At 45.0% G+C, this 17,126-nt stretch overlaps 3 protein-coding genes across 3 annotated transcripts; 2 read left to right on the top strand and 1 right to left on the bottom strand.

The window, feature by feature from the left end:
- Positions 1 to 480: 480 nt before the first annotated feature.
- Positions 481 to 9,164, top strand: LOC134043236 (cytochrome P450 2D14). Its single transcript, XM_062491378.1, has 9 exons — positions 481 to 693; positions 2,992 to 3,163; positions 3,883 to 4,035; positions 4,649 to 4,809; positions 4,941 to 5,114; positions 6,893 to 7,034; positions 7,635 to 7,822; positions 8,716 to 8,857; positions 8,986 to 9,164. The coding sequence occupies exons 1-9, from the start codon at positions 481 to 483 to the stop codon at positions 9,162 to 9,164; spliced, it is 1,524 nt and encodes a 507-aa protein (XP_062347362.1).
- A 1,662-nt stretch (positions 9,165 to 10,826) lies between these two features.
- On the top strand, positions 10,827 to 13,452 carry NDUFA6 (NADH:ubiquinone oxidoreductase subunit A6). Its single transcript, XM_062492242.1, has 3 exons — positions 10,827 to 10,971; positions 11,160 to 11,275; positions 12,469 to 13,452. Exons 1-3 carry the CDS (start codon positions 10,845 to 10,847, stop codon positions 12,598 to 12,600), a joined length of 375 nt encoding a protein of 124 aa, XP_062348226.1. The 5' UTR covers positions 10,827 to 10,844; the 3' UTR covers positions 12,601 to 13,452.
- Positions 13,453 to 14,595: 1,143 nt separating this feature from the next.
- On the bottom strand, positions 14,596 to 17,005 carry SMDT1 (single-pass membrane protein with aspartate rich tail 1). The gene is made up of 3 exons (XM_062492243.1): positions 16,841 to 17,005; positions 16,212 to 16,352; positions 14,596 to 14,895 (listed from the first exon to the last, which is right to left on the bottom strand). Exons 1-2 carry the CDS (start codon positions 16,994 to 16,996, stop codon positions 16,215 to 16,217), a joined length of 294 nt encoding a protein of 97 aa, XP_062348227.1. The 5' UTR covers positions 16,997 to 17,005; the 3' UTR covers positions 14,596 to 14,895; positions 16,212 to 16,214.
- Between the last annotated feature and the right edge of the window lie 121 nt (positions 17,006 to 17,126).

Raw genomic sequence — 17,126 nt, 5'->3', positions numbered from 1 at the left:
GACACACATTTAAACAAACTTTTTCCAAATCGCCCCATGAGAATGCAGCAAGACTGGCTGCTTGTGAACTTCTCCTTGTCTCTGAGAGAAGGCACCCAAACACCCAGGGCTCACCCAGCCCTGACCCACTGAGGGCATCGTCAGCACCAGCCACCACTTTCAGCAGCAACAGAGGCTTCTCAGCTCCAGCTTTGGAGGAAGAGAAGGAGGGATGACCCCTGTCACCACTCCCCTAAGGCTGAACCCAGCAGAGGAGGAGCTTAGAGCCAAGTTTCACATTCAAAAGCCAGCAAGTGCAGGGAGACAGAAGCAGCAGAAAAAGGCAGTTTTTTTCCTTCCAAAAAAAGGAAGAGGAGGAAGCAAGAAGAAAGGGGCAGTTGTCAGGGCAAGAAAGTGAGAGAGAGGAGAAGAGAAAAGGCAAAAGGAGGCAGCAACAGTCTTGGGTCAAAAGAGGAAGGTCAGGGATAGACAGGCTACAGAATGGCATTGCTCCTGTGGCTGGGGTCCCAGCTGTCATCAATCTGGACCAACGTTTCTATACTGGGAGTTTTTCTTACAGTGTTTACTTTACTGCTTGACTTCATGAAGCGCAGGAAGAAGTGGAGCCATTACCCACCGGGCCCAGCCTCGCTGCCATTCATCGGGACCATGTTCTCCATTGACTTCCACAACCCACATCACACCTTTGGCCAGGTGAGTGGCAGCCCCTGAACAAAACACCCCACACACAATCCACCGTGGGCCCAGGAGGGGTGGGTCACACCTGGCATCAGATACAGATACAGAATACAAAGAATAGGAATTTTTGTTTCCCCTGAAGACGCTAGATAGAGCTTTAAGACTAACTAGCAAAAAAAAGACAAAAATAATGCAAAACTATGCTCACAGGATAATAAACATAGCTGGAAACAGTGGCTAAACAGATAATGAGGAATATAATAGGTGCTTGGCAAGTTATGTAACAAGAAACGACAGCACATGACCAAAGAAAAAGTTCAAGGAAAGGTCACCTGTAATATTGAAGCACTCAGTATGACTCCCAGAAACAGCTTTAGATGACCCTCTAGGACCATAAAAGGGCTTACAGTAGTAGGCAGATGTGCTCAGGTAAGTCCTAGGAAAATTGATGTTTATGTAGTAGCTGGGAAGCACACTGCAATGAATTTGTATGATCATGATGGAATAAATGCCCTGTTGTAAAGTTTCATGGCTTCATTTACTTCATGGACTCATTCTATTAGAGGAGACCAGTGCTACAATAAAGAATGCCTGCTTTCTAATGTTTCAAATTATGTTAGAAAGTTTATTTTTTGCCAACTTCAGCATCACCTTTGCCCAAAGCTGAAGGGTAATGCTCTCTCCACAGTCCAGGATGACGCAAGTCACTGGTCAGTCTGACCTGGCTGGCACAGATAAAGAGATAATCACACACCAACACTTCCCAACCTCTATCTCCCCATCTCTGTGAGCTCAGTGGGAGACCACTGCTGTGCCCCCAGTGATAGGTGCTGCTGTAGAACTGGCTGCCAGCCTAACATGTGGGCAGGCTTGGAGGCAAAGAGCAGGGGAATGTACAAACAGGTGAAGACAAACAAATATCCGTGGGTTGAGAATGTGGCTGCAGGAATGGCAGGCTTCCCTGGAGTTACTGAAACATGCCTGTAGGCATGTGACAGTTTCGGTTAAAGAGACCAGCTTGTGGGATTTGCCCCAGCAGCAATGCCCAAAATCTCAGTAGCGTTCCTATTCAAAGTCAGGGCTTAGCTTTTCTCAAAGGGAAAGCACAGCTTTCACAGCTTGCAGCAGATAAACCACGGGTGTTTTGTGCTTCAGTTTGCAAACTCTAAAGGCCTCTTTTCTAGGACAGCGCTGTTCAGCTGCATGTCCAAAACCTGCCAAGTAGAAAACTAAATATAGCAATTGTATTATTTGCTTGGACATTGTCCAAAAGCTTACCATTTTCAAATCATATCACGTCTGTGTCATGCTAACCACAATCTTGACCAGTAATCATTTTTAATGACGTATTTCTAGTGCCAGTGAAGTGCTAAATCCCTTTTCAACCCTGCTGCAAATACAGTATTAAGTACTTAAATTCCTTGCAATGCTGCAGTGCAGGAATCAAGAATCTCAGCTTTTAAAGAACAGCAACCAAAAAAAGAAAAAAGACAGGAAAGAAAAGTAAAAGAAAACTGTGGGGTATTGTTGCTATTCCACTGTCTATAAACAACATGCTTCTGAGCTTTGCTCAGTGTTTCTGACTAGCAGGGGAGCTTTGACCTGCCTTCCCAGGACTCTATGTCCTGTTAGAGGGCTTGTCTACCCAGAGAAGATTTTGCTCCATAGCCAGATCCCATGGTGAGTGTATGGCTGACAGGATTACCTGTGCATTCAGTTTTATGAGGCTTATAGATCACAACAGATGTGCTAGTTACCAGTCATACTAGATGTTTTAGGGAGAAAGTTGACCTGAAACTCCAGTGTGGAATTGCCTTTCCCAACCATGTTTCTGAAAACCTGGCTCTGGGTAGATCTTTAAGTACAAATTTGTCTTTAAAAATTATGTATCACCTTATTATCAATATTTCCTTCAGCAGTAGACTAACTCAAAACTTACTTAGTCTTTCAGATCAAAATAAACAGAAACATTAGGAAACAATTCATTATTGAGCATGCAGTCTTTAAAAATAAAAAAAAAAGTTTCTTGACAAAATTTAAATGTACTGTCACAATGTTCATGACAACAGTTTGGTCAGGATAAGCGTATTCCAAATTTTTCCACTTACAAGGCATTGATCCCTGCTACAGCTGCTGCTTAGTGCTGTTTGGAGCTGTTGCACTGCAAAAATAAAGGTCAAAAATCAGCTGAAGATCTCTGAATAAAAGTACCTCAAAGTTCACTAAATAGTAAAGGTCCTGAAGAAAGATATGGTGATATTTCTGATGTTACACTCAGCTTATTTTCAGGGACATGCTTTTTTATCTTGGCAGCTTCAGAAGAAGTTTGGAAACATCTTCAGTCTCCAGAACTGCTGGACCAACGTGGTAGTGCTGAATGGGTATAAAACAGTGAAGGAAGCCCTGGTCCACAAATCAGAGGACTTTGCTGACCGGCCGCAATTTCCAATGTATGAACATATGGGCTATGGAAAGGATTCTGAAGGCAAGTCCCATGAAAATGGACATTCACTGATGGCACTAGCATGAGGACTGGGTAGAGGCAAGGTGTTCTCAGTACGGTGCACCTTCGCACATTCCCTGGTCAACCTCCTTGCATGTCTGGCACCCTTTGGTGGCAACAAACTCGGATTTGATTAAGTGGGGGCTCCCCTTAGTGGTTGTAGTGTGACTCCAGCAAGCACACACTTCTTCAGCTGTGTAAGGACACTATAAGTGGTACAACTTTACTGCCAGTTCCCAGCACTAACAAATTAGTGCTGACGGTGCTTAAGACAAAATACTTATGCAAAATGTTACATGTAATTTATTGCAAAAAAAATGGTGACTTTCATTCAAAACAGAGTATTTTCCTGCATCCTACCCACATCACATCCTCAGCTCCTGTGTGGTGGCACAAGCTGCTACCTGGTTCACACAAGCTATGGGAACAATGCTGAATGCTTTGGAGGGGTGATTCCTTTATCCTTAGCAGCCCTTGTTGCTCCCATTGAATCCCCCCTGCACCTTTGCCAGACATGAACAGGCATTAGAAGGTGCAGTGATCGATTTCAGAATTGCTGTCTGAACAAGCTGCACAAGGTGAGACTGTTTCATCTATCCACACAGACCTGTACCTCCAGACCCACTATTGCTGTTTTCTAGCAAAATTTGCTTGATGTTCAAGTCTGATATCTGACATTTCTTGCTCATCCACAATTCCAGGGATTGTTGTAGCAAGATATGGGCACATGTGGAAGGAGCTAAGGAGATTCACACTCACTACGCTGAGGAACTTTGGGATGGGAAAGAAATCCCTGGAGGAGCGAGTGGTAGAGGAAGCTGGATTTCTTTGTTCTGCCATCAAGTCTGAAGAAGGTTTGTGACATCCACAAGGATGGGGAAGTCGCAGAGAAAGGCAATGCAGTGATGCAGAGAGAAGTAATACTACAGCCACTCCTGTTGGCAGGCAGTGTTCTCCTCCCACACAAATGCAGTGCTTCTGGTCTGTGTGCGCTCCTTGGAGCCACTTCTGCTTCACACAGTGGGGCTACTGTAACACCAATCCATTCGAAACAGTAAATAAACAGGAAGTTAGAAATAGAGAGGTAAAACAGAATTATTCCCAGAGCTCAGTCACTCCAACTTTAAGAAGTTTAGTGGAACATATTGATATTATCAGATGCAATAGAAGTGCAGCTGAAAGTTCACAGCCTGTCACCCTGACACAGAACGAAGTGTTACCTGTCAAGTGACAGACCAAACTTGCAACTCAATTTTTCTGGGGAGTTTTCTTCTTTAAACATTGATCAACCAAATATTAGCAAGAATGAGAAGATCTTCACTTGCTATTGTGATGCTTTGAGTGGTTTGAGGTTTTTTTCTCCTGGTGTCATCAAGGTGGTAGTTGTGTATTCTCATTGCTGACAGATGAGGTCCAGCAGTTTGGTATTGCTGAGCTTCATGGCTTGGTCTCCATTTCCATTTTCAGGTAAATCTTTTGATATACATCTTCTTATAAATAATGCTGTCTGCAACATGATCTGCAGCATTGTCTTTGGAGACCGTTTTGACTATGGTGATGAGACATTCAAAAAACTGTCACAGTTATTTCAAAATTCGTTGAATGAAGAAGCTGGATTCCTGCCTCAGGTAAACCACAAGCTGTAAGAAACTGCTCTCTATTGCTTGAGAGAACTGTGTTTTCAACATTTTTCTATTTTTGCAGCATGTAATATCTTCTCTCTCTTTCTCTTTCACTCTCTCTGGTTCTCACACCCCAGCTTCTTAACGTGGTGCCCATTCTGTTGCGCATCCCTGGAGTGCCACAGAGAGCCTTTCGAGCACAAAATGAGTTAATGGATTTCATAGATGTGATCATAGATAAGCATTTGAAGACCTGGGACCCTGCTTACACCCGAGATCTCACTGATGTGTTTTTAAAGGAAATGGAGAAGGTAGGGTGACACTAGCAAACCCTCTGGGGTCAGGAGTACTTTCTTTGCCTGTTCAAGCTCGTGAAGTTGACTTTCCTCATAGAGCTGCACAAATCCTCTTATCAACTCATTTACTACTTTTTCATTTCACATTGTCTCTTGAGAAGAAAGGTATTCTTCATGCGTAACCTCTTTTATTGTCTTAAGACATCGTATTATCTGCTGATGTTCTTGTTTCCATTTTCTGCCTTCACATTTCCTTCAGAATGTAGGAACTTCCTCCTTTCCAGCCTTCAAAAATTTGTAGGCTTTAAAAAGGCAATGATTGAGAATTCACTAATTGTCCTCAGTTTGTGCCAGGGAACAATTCAGCATGCAAGATTCTGTGTAGTGTCAGTGCCTCAATGACTGATGCCTCAAAATCAGTCACAAAACTTAAGCAACAGATTGACTTTTTGGTGTCATTGCCCCATCCATAGCCTGCCTTTAAACCAAGTTATGATTTGAAACTAGTGCCTCCTCTGGGGATATATAATTTTGAATTGCTTGCTAAGAACTAGTTCACTAGATATCAGAGGAAAGCCTAAATCTGAACTTCACTGAAATTAAAAGGAGTCTTTCCTTGAATTCAGTCAGGCACAAAGTCAGTATAAAATCAAAGATATTTGGGTCAGCCCGTCCATCTGCCTTACGTTTGTGCATATGGATTCACTAAATTTCAAGTGCCAGATGAGCAATATTAACAAATTCTGCTTGCAAATCTCTTCCACTGTCCAAATCCTCAGGCTGGACTGCTGCTCTGCATAACAAACCCTGCCATGCTGTGGGTGTCAGTGACCACCCACCCACATTACTCTGCACTGAGCAGTACAGCTGGAGGGTGGATGTGAGCCTGACCATGTTGCCTCTTGTCACACCTCTCTTTTGTTCACTAATATCACCTGATAAACCAGTCTGATAAATCCCTCTCCTGAGTTAACTTTGGTCACGTCAGTCCCAAACTCCCTTGTCTGAGATCTTTTATTGGAATAACAGTTGAGTCTTAAATGCATTATTAATTGCTCTCTATATTATAACAGCATCTAAATATACAGAATAACTTAACAGAAGCTAGTCCCTAGGAAAGGGAAGTATAAAGAGGATTAGAAAAGACAAGCAGATGAACTCATGCAGAGAGCTTGTCATATCTCATATGCTAACAAATTTGAGCTCAATTAGCATTTGGATGAGAGACCAGTTTTGCTGAAAGTGGTGTTGGAGACTTAATAGGCAGCAATAATCCTTTAACCTGATGACCCTTTTTTTTTTTTTTTCCAATTCTAAGAAAATACCAAGGCAGGAGCAGCGAGAATCTGTAATGCACTGCTAGAGATAACCCCCTTAAAATCATGCTAATTTTGCATTTGCCACATCAATGCAGCCTTCTCTCTACTCTGTGGCTTTTATCATCTGGTCAAACCTGAATAACTGTGTTCCACCTCCTCTGAGGGAAGGTGAGTGGCAGTGAGTGGCAGGGGCCTGTTTGAGATGAGAGTGCAAGATGTTTACTTCTGTCCTGAAGGCAGGGGTAGCATTCTTCTCTGAGTATACTGGAGGTGGTTGAGGACCTTCAAATACAGGAGGTAACAAGGTCACGAAGTACATGAGCCATGCTCAGACTGTTGCTTGTGTCGTGCTCTACTCTCCCAATGAAAAACAGGAACGCATGCTAAAAAATGGACCTAGTACTTCTCTGGATAGTGCTCTTCTCACCCAGGAAATAGCCCAGCTCAAATCACACACTTTTTTGCTCTCAACAGGGTAAGGCAGCTGAAGAGAATGGTTTCCACTATAAAAACCTTCGTCTGGTGGCCATGGATTTATTTACAGCTGGTTCTGAAACCACCTCCACCACTCTCCGGTGGGCATTGCTGTATATGCTTCTTCACCCAGAAATACAGAGTAAGTCAGAAACTTACTTACAGAAGTATAGCCTCTTCCCTTCAAGACTGATTTTTCCACAAGGATTTTGCAATGAGGAACAGCAATCCATGGATTTCAGAATGAGGAGCAGCTTTGGTGATTGTTGGTCTAGCAGAAACACAGGAGAAACACTTCCCAAACAGCTCATGTGGCAGGGGGTTAGTCGTGATAAAAAGATTGGAGTTCAAAGGGCAAGTTTGCTGTCGCCTTCATTTCAAGGGCATTACCTGGGGACTTGCAGCAGTCAGTGTACTCTGTTCCATCTATTTGGAATAGATACTGATTGGTTTAAATTATCTCATACTGCTTGCCCAGCTACCCTTCTAGCTGCATAGAGGAGGGGTAAGGTAGCATGTCAAGTGGCAAGGCCTTTATTAAAGATGTTATGAACAAAGAAGAGTTACACAGAGTTACCAGTGAACAGAAAAATGCCTTCCTGTCTGGTTTCTGTTTGTGTCTCTAACTGCTTGTCCTGTTCACACCCAGTGTGAATCTCATGCAGCCAGTCTTCCTTCAGCTTGTACCAGCTGCTTCTGATTATCTAAGGGTCCTCTAATTCTTTATCTCTTCTGCTTTCAGGTAAGGTCCAGGCAGAGATTGATAAAGTGATTGGCAGAGAGAGACACCCCACCATGAAGGACCAAGCAAGCATGCCTTACACTAATGCTGTGATCCATGAAGTGCAACGCTGTGGGGATATTGTTCCAGTTGGGGTACCTCACATGACATACCGGGACACCGAGTTGCAAGGCTTCTTTATACCCAAGGTGACTGTGACCAGATAAGCAATACAGCAGCCTCACCTTGTGCAGATGCCAGGCATGGGGTGGGAATCACCCCATCCAACCCTGCAGTGTTGCACTTCCAGCCCTAATTATAGTCATTGTTGAGCACTAAAATGGGACATTTTGAAATGCTAAATTCAGGCAGATGGTCATATCTGTGTTGTAGGCTTATGCTTGTTGTATGGGAGTACAACTGCACTGGCAGCTCAGTGCAAAGGTTTCCTTTCCTCTTGATGAGCCGTGATATTCACTGCCTGTCAGAAGAAGCCTAACAGGCTCTCTGGAGGCACTCAACACAGCTTACTGGCTTTCCCGAGATCATAGTAGTTAAATTCTAACCTCTGAAGCTACCCAAATGCCATCAGCATTCAGACGAGTTCTGCTGTGACAAGCAGCTGCCCTGGCAGCAGTGGCAGAATTCAAGCCTGGGATATTTTTGTAATTTTTTTTGTGGTAATGTGGTATATCCTCTGATTTAGAACCGTGACATGTGAAACAGGAAAGCTTTGTGATTTTCCATGGTCCCTCCGAAAGCTGAGCTTTGAAGTCTGTCAGTCAGCTTTTTCTCTGCAGCTGTAAGACAGGTCCAGGAGGATCTGAGAAACAGAGGCTGTTTCCAGTGTGTAACCATGAAATTGGCATTTGCATGCAATAGCCTTTGTAGGCATACAAACTGCAGAAGTTCAGATGCTTCAGAGTGTAGGGCAGGCACCATATGTCATTGGAAAAGGGCCCTGCTTTACCTCTGCTTCAAATAAGATGCAGAAGTGGAAATAGATGGGAGACACGGACTAAAGAGGGACCAGCACTGTTCCGTTGTGCTAAGATAATGCTGCTGTTCTCACTTAAGTTGTTTCCTCTTGTGGGGAGTACAGGGGACGACAGTCATCACCAACTTGTCTTCCGTGCTGAAGGATGAGACAGTCTGGAAGAAACCAAAGGAGTTTCACCCCGAACACTTCCTGGATGCAAAGGGGCAGTTTGTGAAACCAGAGGCCTTCCTGCCCTTCTCAGCAGGTAAATCTGAGGGGAGGATCCAGCTGCAAGTCAGAAGCACAGCAGGAGGGTGATCTGCTCCCCCTGCGGCGATTCTAGTTTCGATTGTTGTGCTCTTTGACAGACACTTCCTATTCCCTCTCTCGCAGGTCGCCGTGCCTGTCCGGGAGAACAGCTGGCCAGGATGGAGCTCTTTCTCTTCTTTACCACTCTCCTGCAGAAATTCACTTTTGTGCTCCCTGAGGACCAGCCCAGGCCACGGGAGGACGGTCACTTTGCACTCACCAACTCTCCACACCCATACCTGTTGCGAGCTCTCCCAAGATAAGTGCACACCACCCTCACTCACAGAACACCACCCACCCAAACTCTGTCAGAAACATTGTAGGTCTAGGCAGGATCATGCCAAGTTCAGTCTCAAAGCTCTGCAGAATGCCTCATCTGTGTAAAGTAAGGATCTAGGCCAATACCTTGTTTAGCTTAATTCTAGTTGTGGTCCTTGAATCAGACAAGAGACCTTCAGCTCCAACAACAAGGTGACATTAAAATGCAGTTTCAGAGTAGTGCTTCTGGAAAATCTTACCATCCAAGACATACATGTCCCCTTCATTCCTTCCTGTTTATTACATACTTCTGTATGTTGAACAAATTGAACTGCATTGTCTTAATTTGTAGCCTCAAAGAAAGTAAATTTTAATCCAAACAACCCTTATGTCACACTGTGTCTCCAGTAAGAATGAATAAATAATCCGTATGGTGTTTCAGGCACAGAAGAAGATCATTGGTGAAATACAGAAATTTTGATAAATACATTTAAAGAGAAATCCTGGTGTTTAGATTTACTATCTCCTCTAATTAAACCTTTTGTGTGTGTGTGTGTGTGTGTGTGTGTGTGTGTGTGTGTGTGTGGTTTTCTTTTTTGCATTACACAAAGTCAGCTCTTAGGCAGGTTTGGAACTTGCAAAGGTATGGGATGGAGTTATACTGTATGACCATATATGTGTATGACCATAGATTTCAGAGTTACCTTTCACTTTCTTCCTGCAATATTCCTGACAAATTTTTTTACAAGATGCAAAGATGTTTAAATTAGTAGTAGCTCCCTCACCACATCTAAAGAGACAGTACAAAAAGGAGCTCCTATGTATAACCACCACTAAAAAACCGTAAAATATCTGGAACTGAGTGGACATGTGTAGTAGTACATTTGTGTAATAGTGATTTTGGAAGCTATGAAAGCTATTGAATAATGCAAATACTTATTAACATAATTAAGATTTGAATTTCAACGGGAACTGGACATTTATGCTTTTCATCTACAAAATAACTTGAAAGAATAAAAGTGATGTGAAATCTTCCCCCTCCTCTTTGTGTTCTCCTCAGTCCTGCCTCAGATTCTCACTCACCTGAGATTTCTCTCCTCACACCCAGCACCGCACCTGCGTCTTTCATTTCAGTGTTACTTTTCTGGTCCGTTCAATGACACTGATTTATAGTGTTCGGATTTATAGTGGCCAGCACATACCCAAAAGAGTGTTTAAAGAGAACTTAACTCTAGAGAGATCCCGGCACTCGTGTATTTGGATAAAAACGGGGGTACAGCTAGAGTAAGGACCGTCTTTCTAGCATGCAAGAGTGTACTGAGAGAAAGCCCTACCGCACGACTGAACAGCAGCCGATTGCGGCGTTGCGGGGGCAAAGGGAACAACCTCGATCGTTCCAAATCCCAGCTCCAGCCCTGCCCTGAGGGAGGAGCGGGCTCTGAGGGGCGGTGCGGACCCGGGGCCCTCGGCGGGCGGGGCCCTAAGTGGGCGGGGCCCTCGGCGGGCGGGGCCCTCCCACCAGTTGCTCCATCTCTTGCAGCAGCGGTGATTGGCGTTTCTTACCACCAATCGGATGGGAGGGGCCGGGCCGGAAGACTGGAGTGGCAGCTCAGCTGACCAATAGGGGAAGTTGCGGTGCTCCGAGCGTTCCCGCGGGCGGAGGGGAAGGTGGCGGCGGCAGCAAGATGGCGGTGGCGGGCAAGGGGGTGGTGTCGGCCGCCGTGAAGCCGATCTTCAGCCGGGACCTGGGCGAGGCGAAGCGGCGCGTCAGGGAGCTGTACCGGGCCTGGTACCGCGAGGTGCCCAACACGGGTGGGTGAGGGACGCGGGGCCTGCCGCGCGGGCTCAAGGTCGGAACGGCCTTAATGACATTGATGAAGCCGGCGGGCATCGCATGAACGAGTGACAATGTAGCGATTTTTCGGGTTGAGTTACACGTTGCCGGTGGAACAAGTGCAGAGCGACTTGGATGACCGCAGTAGGTGTTGTGTTTCTCTTAGTGCACCTGTACCAGCTGGACATCACGGTGAAACAGGGGCGTAACAAGGTGCGGGAGATGTTCATGAAGAATGCCCACGTCACGGATCCACGCGTGATAGACATGCTGGTTATTAAGGTACAAATAGTTACTTCTGATTTGTTGAAGCTGCAGAGAATGTAGATGATTGATGGTGAGTGTGATGGAGGAGAGGGACAACTTCGTACAAGCCTATCTATGGAGTTGTCATCTCTTGCAGTTGGATTGATACATCTATGTCACCAAACCTGTTGATAAGGGGTCAGGTGGCTTTGGAATTCAGCAAGTGTATGTCAAGCAAAGCGGCAACTCAGATACTAAGTTTGTTCTTTATTTTTGTTGCTTTCTTGCTTGCTTGTCATTTTTTAACGACAGCAGTCAAAGAAAAGGAAAATAGGTGCTGCTCACTAGTTTGCTATTAAAAATTAACTTTCTACCCTCCGCTGTACTTCATTGGATTGGAAAATGGTTTTCTTCACTGATTCTGTAACATATATTACAGTGTCAGTACTTAGCGGGAAGCTAGTTTTTGGTGGCACTTCAACACTCCAACTCTGCAACACATCTGGTGGTGTTACAGGCCTGAGACCTATCTGCTTCAAAGCAATAATTAGCACAACAGGCTTCAAAATGTGTTTGAGCAACAGTAACTGACCTCTGCAGTTCTAATGCATTAGGAAGCTACCAACCAAGGACTGCCATGCTAGCCTGTTTTGTTTCTTGCATTTCAAGACAATTATTGTGTCTTTACATTATGAAAAAAATCTGGAAACAGAATTCTAGATAGTATGGTAGGTGACAGTTCCAGGCAGTGTCATTTTGCTCTGTGCTACCATCCTATAAAACCAGTACAAAGAATGGAATTGTGAAGAAGTTGCATGTCTCAGTGGCAGTGATACTGGTACAAAGCACTTGGCAGCAGTTAATTTTGCAGCTAAAGTGTTGCTGTTCACCCAAATTCAGTAGAGGTGCTCAAAAACTAGGAATGTTGTGTAGAATTTTATGGGAGGTGCTGGTCAGGAGAGAAAGCAGGTTTTAAGAATAGAACGGAGTCTCTTGCCTGTTTCACAGGGCTGGGAAGCTGTGCTACAGAGAAATCACCTTAAGTCCCAAGGCAGAACAGTGTATTTGCATCATAGTGTAGGTGATGCATGCAGGCTGTAGGAGTACAGAACAGCAGTTATTATTTTCACAGGTGTTTTTAAGTGCATTCAAATAACTTTCACAGTACTGTGTGGTTAGACTTGGGCTCTAACTGCCAGCTAGTCTAAAATTCTTTTGTGTGTGTGCAGGGGAAAATGGAGCTTCAAGAAACCATTCATGTCTGGAAGCAGAGGACTCATGTCATGAGGTATTTCCACGAGACGGAAACTCCGCAACCTAAAGACTTTCTGTCCAAATTCTATGCAGGCCACAATCCCTGAGAAACTGACTCTGTGTGTTCCTGCCTTATATTACAAATAAAGTTCTATACAATAGAAAAAAAAAATCCATACAAAGAAATTCTCCAGCATCTTAGGAGCCTAATGACTAGATGAATCCAGAACATGAGCAAGTGATTGTGATCTGTTTGAAGAGCTGTAATTTCCTAGTTTTACCAATGTGTATTTTCAGTGGATGGCATTTATCCGATCACTTACCCTGGGGTATCTGCTGGATAACCACAACACAACCTGGCTGTGGGTCTTTGTGATTAGCTTGCAGCCCCATCTGTAGATGTTAGCTCCGTGAGGAGAAGGGCAGGCCTTCAGAAAAGCCACTGTACTCACACAAATATTCTTGTGCTTGAGGCACATATGTATTCATGCGGTGTCTTGCAATTTCAAGCTATGACTTTGTTGATGTTATGTTTTTTATTGGGCATTAGTCTTCCTAGTTTCTCACAGAGAATACATAAAATATATATAAAATCCAGCAGGCAAATAAATCCTTGTGCATTAAAACATCAAAAAACATCAAAGCAGGGTTCATTTCTCTGCTGTAAAGCGAAATTACCTGGATAAAGGGGGTCTGTACTGTTTTCTGGAATAGGAAGGCTGTGTAAGAGTTTCAGAAGCCTAGCAGGAGATTGTGTCCTACCCTCACCTCATCCACTGAATCAGCAATTACTGTTCCCTTTTGAGAGAGTGAAGGAGAACTTATTCTTTCACCAGACAGAACAGGTTTTCATCAAGTAATTTGGTGCTGGAGCTCTGCCAGATGTGACCAGCATTGGATATTTGTAGTACACTCAAACTTCTTTTGTTGTAGCCTAAATAAACATTTTTATCGTGTGAGTACTGGGGCTTTCTTCCCCATGAGGACTGTTTAACACAGCACTCCTCAGGGATGTGTACATAGGTATCTTGGGGCTCCAGGGTTGGCATGTTTTTAAGGACAGGGTAGGCAAAGTCAGGAGGGGCCCAGGAGGGACTGTAGGACGAAGCAGTGAAAAGGATTTTGGCAGTATGTAAAACAGGAATGGGCACATGTTTGGCTCCCAAGAGCAGACAGACTGGAACAACCACTTCTCGGGTGACTCTGGGCAAGGATGGGGGCAACTCTGATACCAAGTGACTCAAGAACCTGACAGCTACTTTTAGCTACAGCTCTTGGGGTTACTCAGATTACAGGATCCCTTTTCTCTCAGTAGCCATGCTGGGGAGTTACTGAGCAAACATTAAAAGCTGCGCCAGAGAATAAGGGAACAAATGTGGTTGTTGGAACTATACTCCCAATTCAACAGTAACACCAATAAGAAAAGTAGGCAGTCAAGAGGTCAGATCTAGTGACTAGAAACCATGAGACACTGAGGCAATGCTGGCTTAAGAAAAATAAATAATTGACCAACCTCTCAAGGTTTCATTTTGAGAGAACAGCTGGTCTGATGTGACTAAAGATACTCTTCCTGTGCCATAGCAGGAGAGATCATCTTTTAAGTCTATGATACAAGGATTTAAGCACAATAGCAAACGCTTCTATGAAAAGTGAAAACAAATATGTTAGGGCTCTTTTAGAAGGAAGTACTGAACTACATTAGATACTTGGAGCCAGTGTTCAGAGATTAAATGCTATAAAACACACACGCAACTTAATTTGCAACTTGTCATCTCAACCTTTTACCAAAGCCACTCAAAGTTTCAACTCTGTGATGATAATACTGTCTTTAATCTTCAGTAAACTGAAGTTAATGACAGTCCCCATTGGATACAGCTAGGTTGATGAACCACAGCGTGATTATTGATGCGCACTCCATTCTTTAACAGGGCTGTGTTGTGGGGCTGGTGCTTCCCCTAGGATTCCACGTGTCCTGTAGATCAGTACTGAGTTACTGAAAGGACTCGAAAGAGAAAAATAAGCATGAGGAGAGCCTCCCTACAGACATACAGGTTAAGACAGAAATGCTAGGACACAGGCAAATAATATATAAAAACACAGGATTGAAGTTGCACATGTCAATCTCTTCATCTTTAATTAAGTGTTTCCCATGTTGCTAATTAAAGGCATCCCAAGCAGTCTTTGATGAGGTGAGCATGTGTGTGCAAGGACACAGGGCTTATCAAGCACTTCCTTCAATCCTGATCTACAGATTTCCAGCATACAGAGACGTGCAGGACACTCACTGGCAAAAGGGGATACAAAGTCCCCTGTCCTTGTTAGGAAGGACAAAACACAGGTGACAGATGTTGGAACCATTGCTTTGTCAATGGCTTTCTCCCTTCTGTTCTTCTCTTCCAGGGCTGAAAATAGAAAAATAAGCTGTTACAGTTACACTACTGAGCTGCAGTCTGTATCCTCCTCCCAAAACTAAGCAAGATGGGGTTTACATAAGGGGAGTTTCCAACAGGCCAGTGCAGTCTTTGCAGTCTTTTAAGTCTTAGCTTTTAGCTGCACAGTGTATGCTGGAAAACCCCTTATAAATGGGAATACATCCACCAAACTGATTATAAACCTACATTATTTACAGTTACTTCTCTGAAACAGTCTCTTCTATAAAGAATCAAGTATACACAAACTCAGATCTTTACACAAGAAAAAGCTAAACAGAATAAAAGAAAATGGTAGAAAGTGTAGCATAGTGCAGATAAAGGTGAACTATTTCCATTTTTCCTTTCTGCAGTGAATCTGAATGGTCCAACTATTGCAGAGATCCATCTTATAACACCCAACAGACGGTTTGTTCTGATGGGTTCTGGAATTCTCTTAAATGGTTCACCTGCACCCGAATTTCAGACAGTACATGATGCTGTTTTTTAAGAGTCATTCTGTGAGTTAGGAGAAGACTTTTAAACAGGTAAACAAGTAGAACAAAATCAAGGAATCGTTTAGTTTGGAAAAGACCTTCAAGTTCATTAAGTCCCAACTGTTAACCCAGTAGTGCCAAGTCCACTGCTAAACCATGTCCTTAAGTACCTAATCTACACCTTATTTAAATACCTCCAGGGTGTGTGACTCCACCACTTCCCTAGGCAACCTGCTCCAATGCTAAACAACCCTTTCCCTGAAGAAATGTTTCCTAGTATCCAATCTAAACCTCCCCTAGCACAATCTGAGGCTATTTCCTCTTGTCTTGTTGCTTGTTACCTGGGAAAAGAGACTGAATCCTACTTGGCTACAGCCTCCCCGAGCCTTTTTACCAGGCTAAACAGTCCCAGATCCCTCAGGCACTCCTCATAACAGGTGTGCTGCAGACCCCTAACCAGCTCTGTTGTCCTGCTTTGAATGTGTAATGTAGGAACACTGAAGTCTCTCTGTTGTCTGCAATATAGACCCTCGTTGACTACATTTTATTTCTGATTCAGCTGACACGATCTAAACCACCATCAGTCTCTTAGAAATGCATGGTGTGGAGGTTGCCCAGATAGAAGTCTGGCCTACTCTGGTACAAAACAAATAAGTCCATAGCCAAAGGTATATCTGTGTCCATGTGTTTAACTGCAAGTGCATCTTTTAAGCTGTTGCTGACTGTATTTCCTTGTCTGAGATTCTCCTCCCTGCCCCAAGCCAAACGGGAAGCACAAACTAGAATAGATTGCTGGTGTAGTTAATGACATACCCTTTAATCATCGTCATCGTCATCCTCTGGGACAAAGATATCATGTTCTTCAAGTAAGGCTGCAAAGTTCTTACTGATCTGAGTACCAACATACAGGAAAGGGATCACGACGCTGAACACTCTGAGAAGGCCGAAGGGCGTCTGCAAGGAGTCGATTGTGAAAAATGGTTATTTACATCCAAGCAAGTCGCACTTCGGCTGATTCAGCGCGGGGAGGACCCGGGAAGCGGCCCGAAGAACGATCTGCGTCCCTACTGCCAACCCCCGGTCACCGCACCGCGCTTTATTATCCTAGTCTCCTATTACAAACACTTCCGCGCCAGCGAGCGGGGATCCCGGGCAGGAACACCGGTAGCTTAGGAAGGGTTGATCTCCCCCTTACGCCGCAGCGCTGCCTCGCTCGGGGGGACGCGGGGGACACGCACCGGACGAGCTCCGCACGCTCGGGGGGCCGCTCCCGTCTCCTCCCGCTGCTGAGCGCTTCCGCATCCACGCGGGCAGGCACCCTCTCATTGGTCCCAAGAACTGTCATTCACGCCCAAGGCACCGCCCATAGCAGCTGCGCCCGCACCGATTGGCTACCGCTGCCGCCCGCTGTTGCCGCCCCCGCCCGCTCGCCCCTCACTCACCTTAACCGGCTTGGGCAAAATGGCGCCGCTGCGGGTGACTGTGGCTGCCCGAGAGGGCACCAGCGGCACGGCCGGGGCTCGGCCCGGCACGCCCCAGCTCGCACGCCCCGAGCGAGCCACGGTCGCCGACAGGAGCCGAGCGGCTGCCGCTGCCATCGTCCCGCCTGCCCCGAGCCGCGGCCCAGCCCCGGCGTCACCTGAGATCTCGCGAGGCTTGTGGTGAGGCGGCGAGATCGGCGCTGCGCACGCGCGGAGCGAGGCCGCGCCCCCCCCGGTATCCGGGGAC

Source organism: Cinclus cinclus, chromosome 4, assembly GCF_963662255.1.
Source record: "Cinclus cinclus chromosome 4, bCinCin1.1, whole genome shotgun sequence".
Classification (NCBI taxonomy): Eukaryota; Metazoa; Chordata; class Aves; order Passeriformes; family Cinclidae; genus Cinclus; species Cinclus cinclus.
This window is presented reverse-complemented; position numbering and strand designations above follow the sequence as displayed.

Coding starts and splice junctions, on each gene's coding strand:
- LOC134043236 (XM_062491378.1), top strand. CDS start 481: ATGGCATTGCTCCTGTGGCTGGGGTCCCAGCTGTCATCAATCTGGACC. Junction 4,810..4,940: donor AAGCTGGATTCCTGCCTCAG/GTAAACCACAAG, acceptor CTCACACCCCAG/CTTCTTAACGTGGTGCCCAT. Junction 7,823..8,715: donor AAGGCTTCTTTATACCCAAG/GTGACTGTGACC, acceptor TGGGGAGTACAG/GGGACGACAGTCATCACCAA.
- NDUFA6 (XM_062492242.1), top strand. CDS start 10,845: ATGGCGGTGGCGGGCAAGGGGGTGGTGTCGGCCGCCGTGAAGCCGATC. Junction 10,972..11,159: donor CCGCGAGGTGCCCAACACGG/GTGGGTGAGGGA, acceptor TGTTTCTCTTAG/TGCACCTGTACCAGCTGGAC. Junction 11,276..12,468: donor TAGACATGCTGGTTATTAAG/GTACAAATAGTT, acceptor GTGTGTGTGCAG/GGGAAAATGGAGCTTCAAGA.
- SMDT1 (XM_062492243.1), bottom strand. CDS start 16,996: ATGGCAGCGGCAGCCGCTCGGCTCCTGTCGGCGACCGTGGCTCGCTCG. Junction 16,353..16,840: donor TTTTGCCCAAGCCGGTTAAG/GTGAGTGAGGGG, acceptor GACTCCTTGCAG/ACGCCCTTCGGCCTTCTCAG.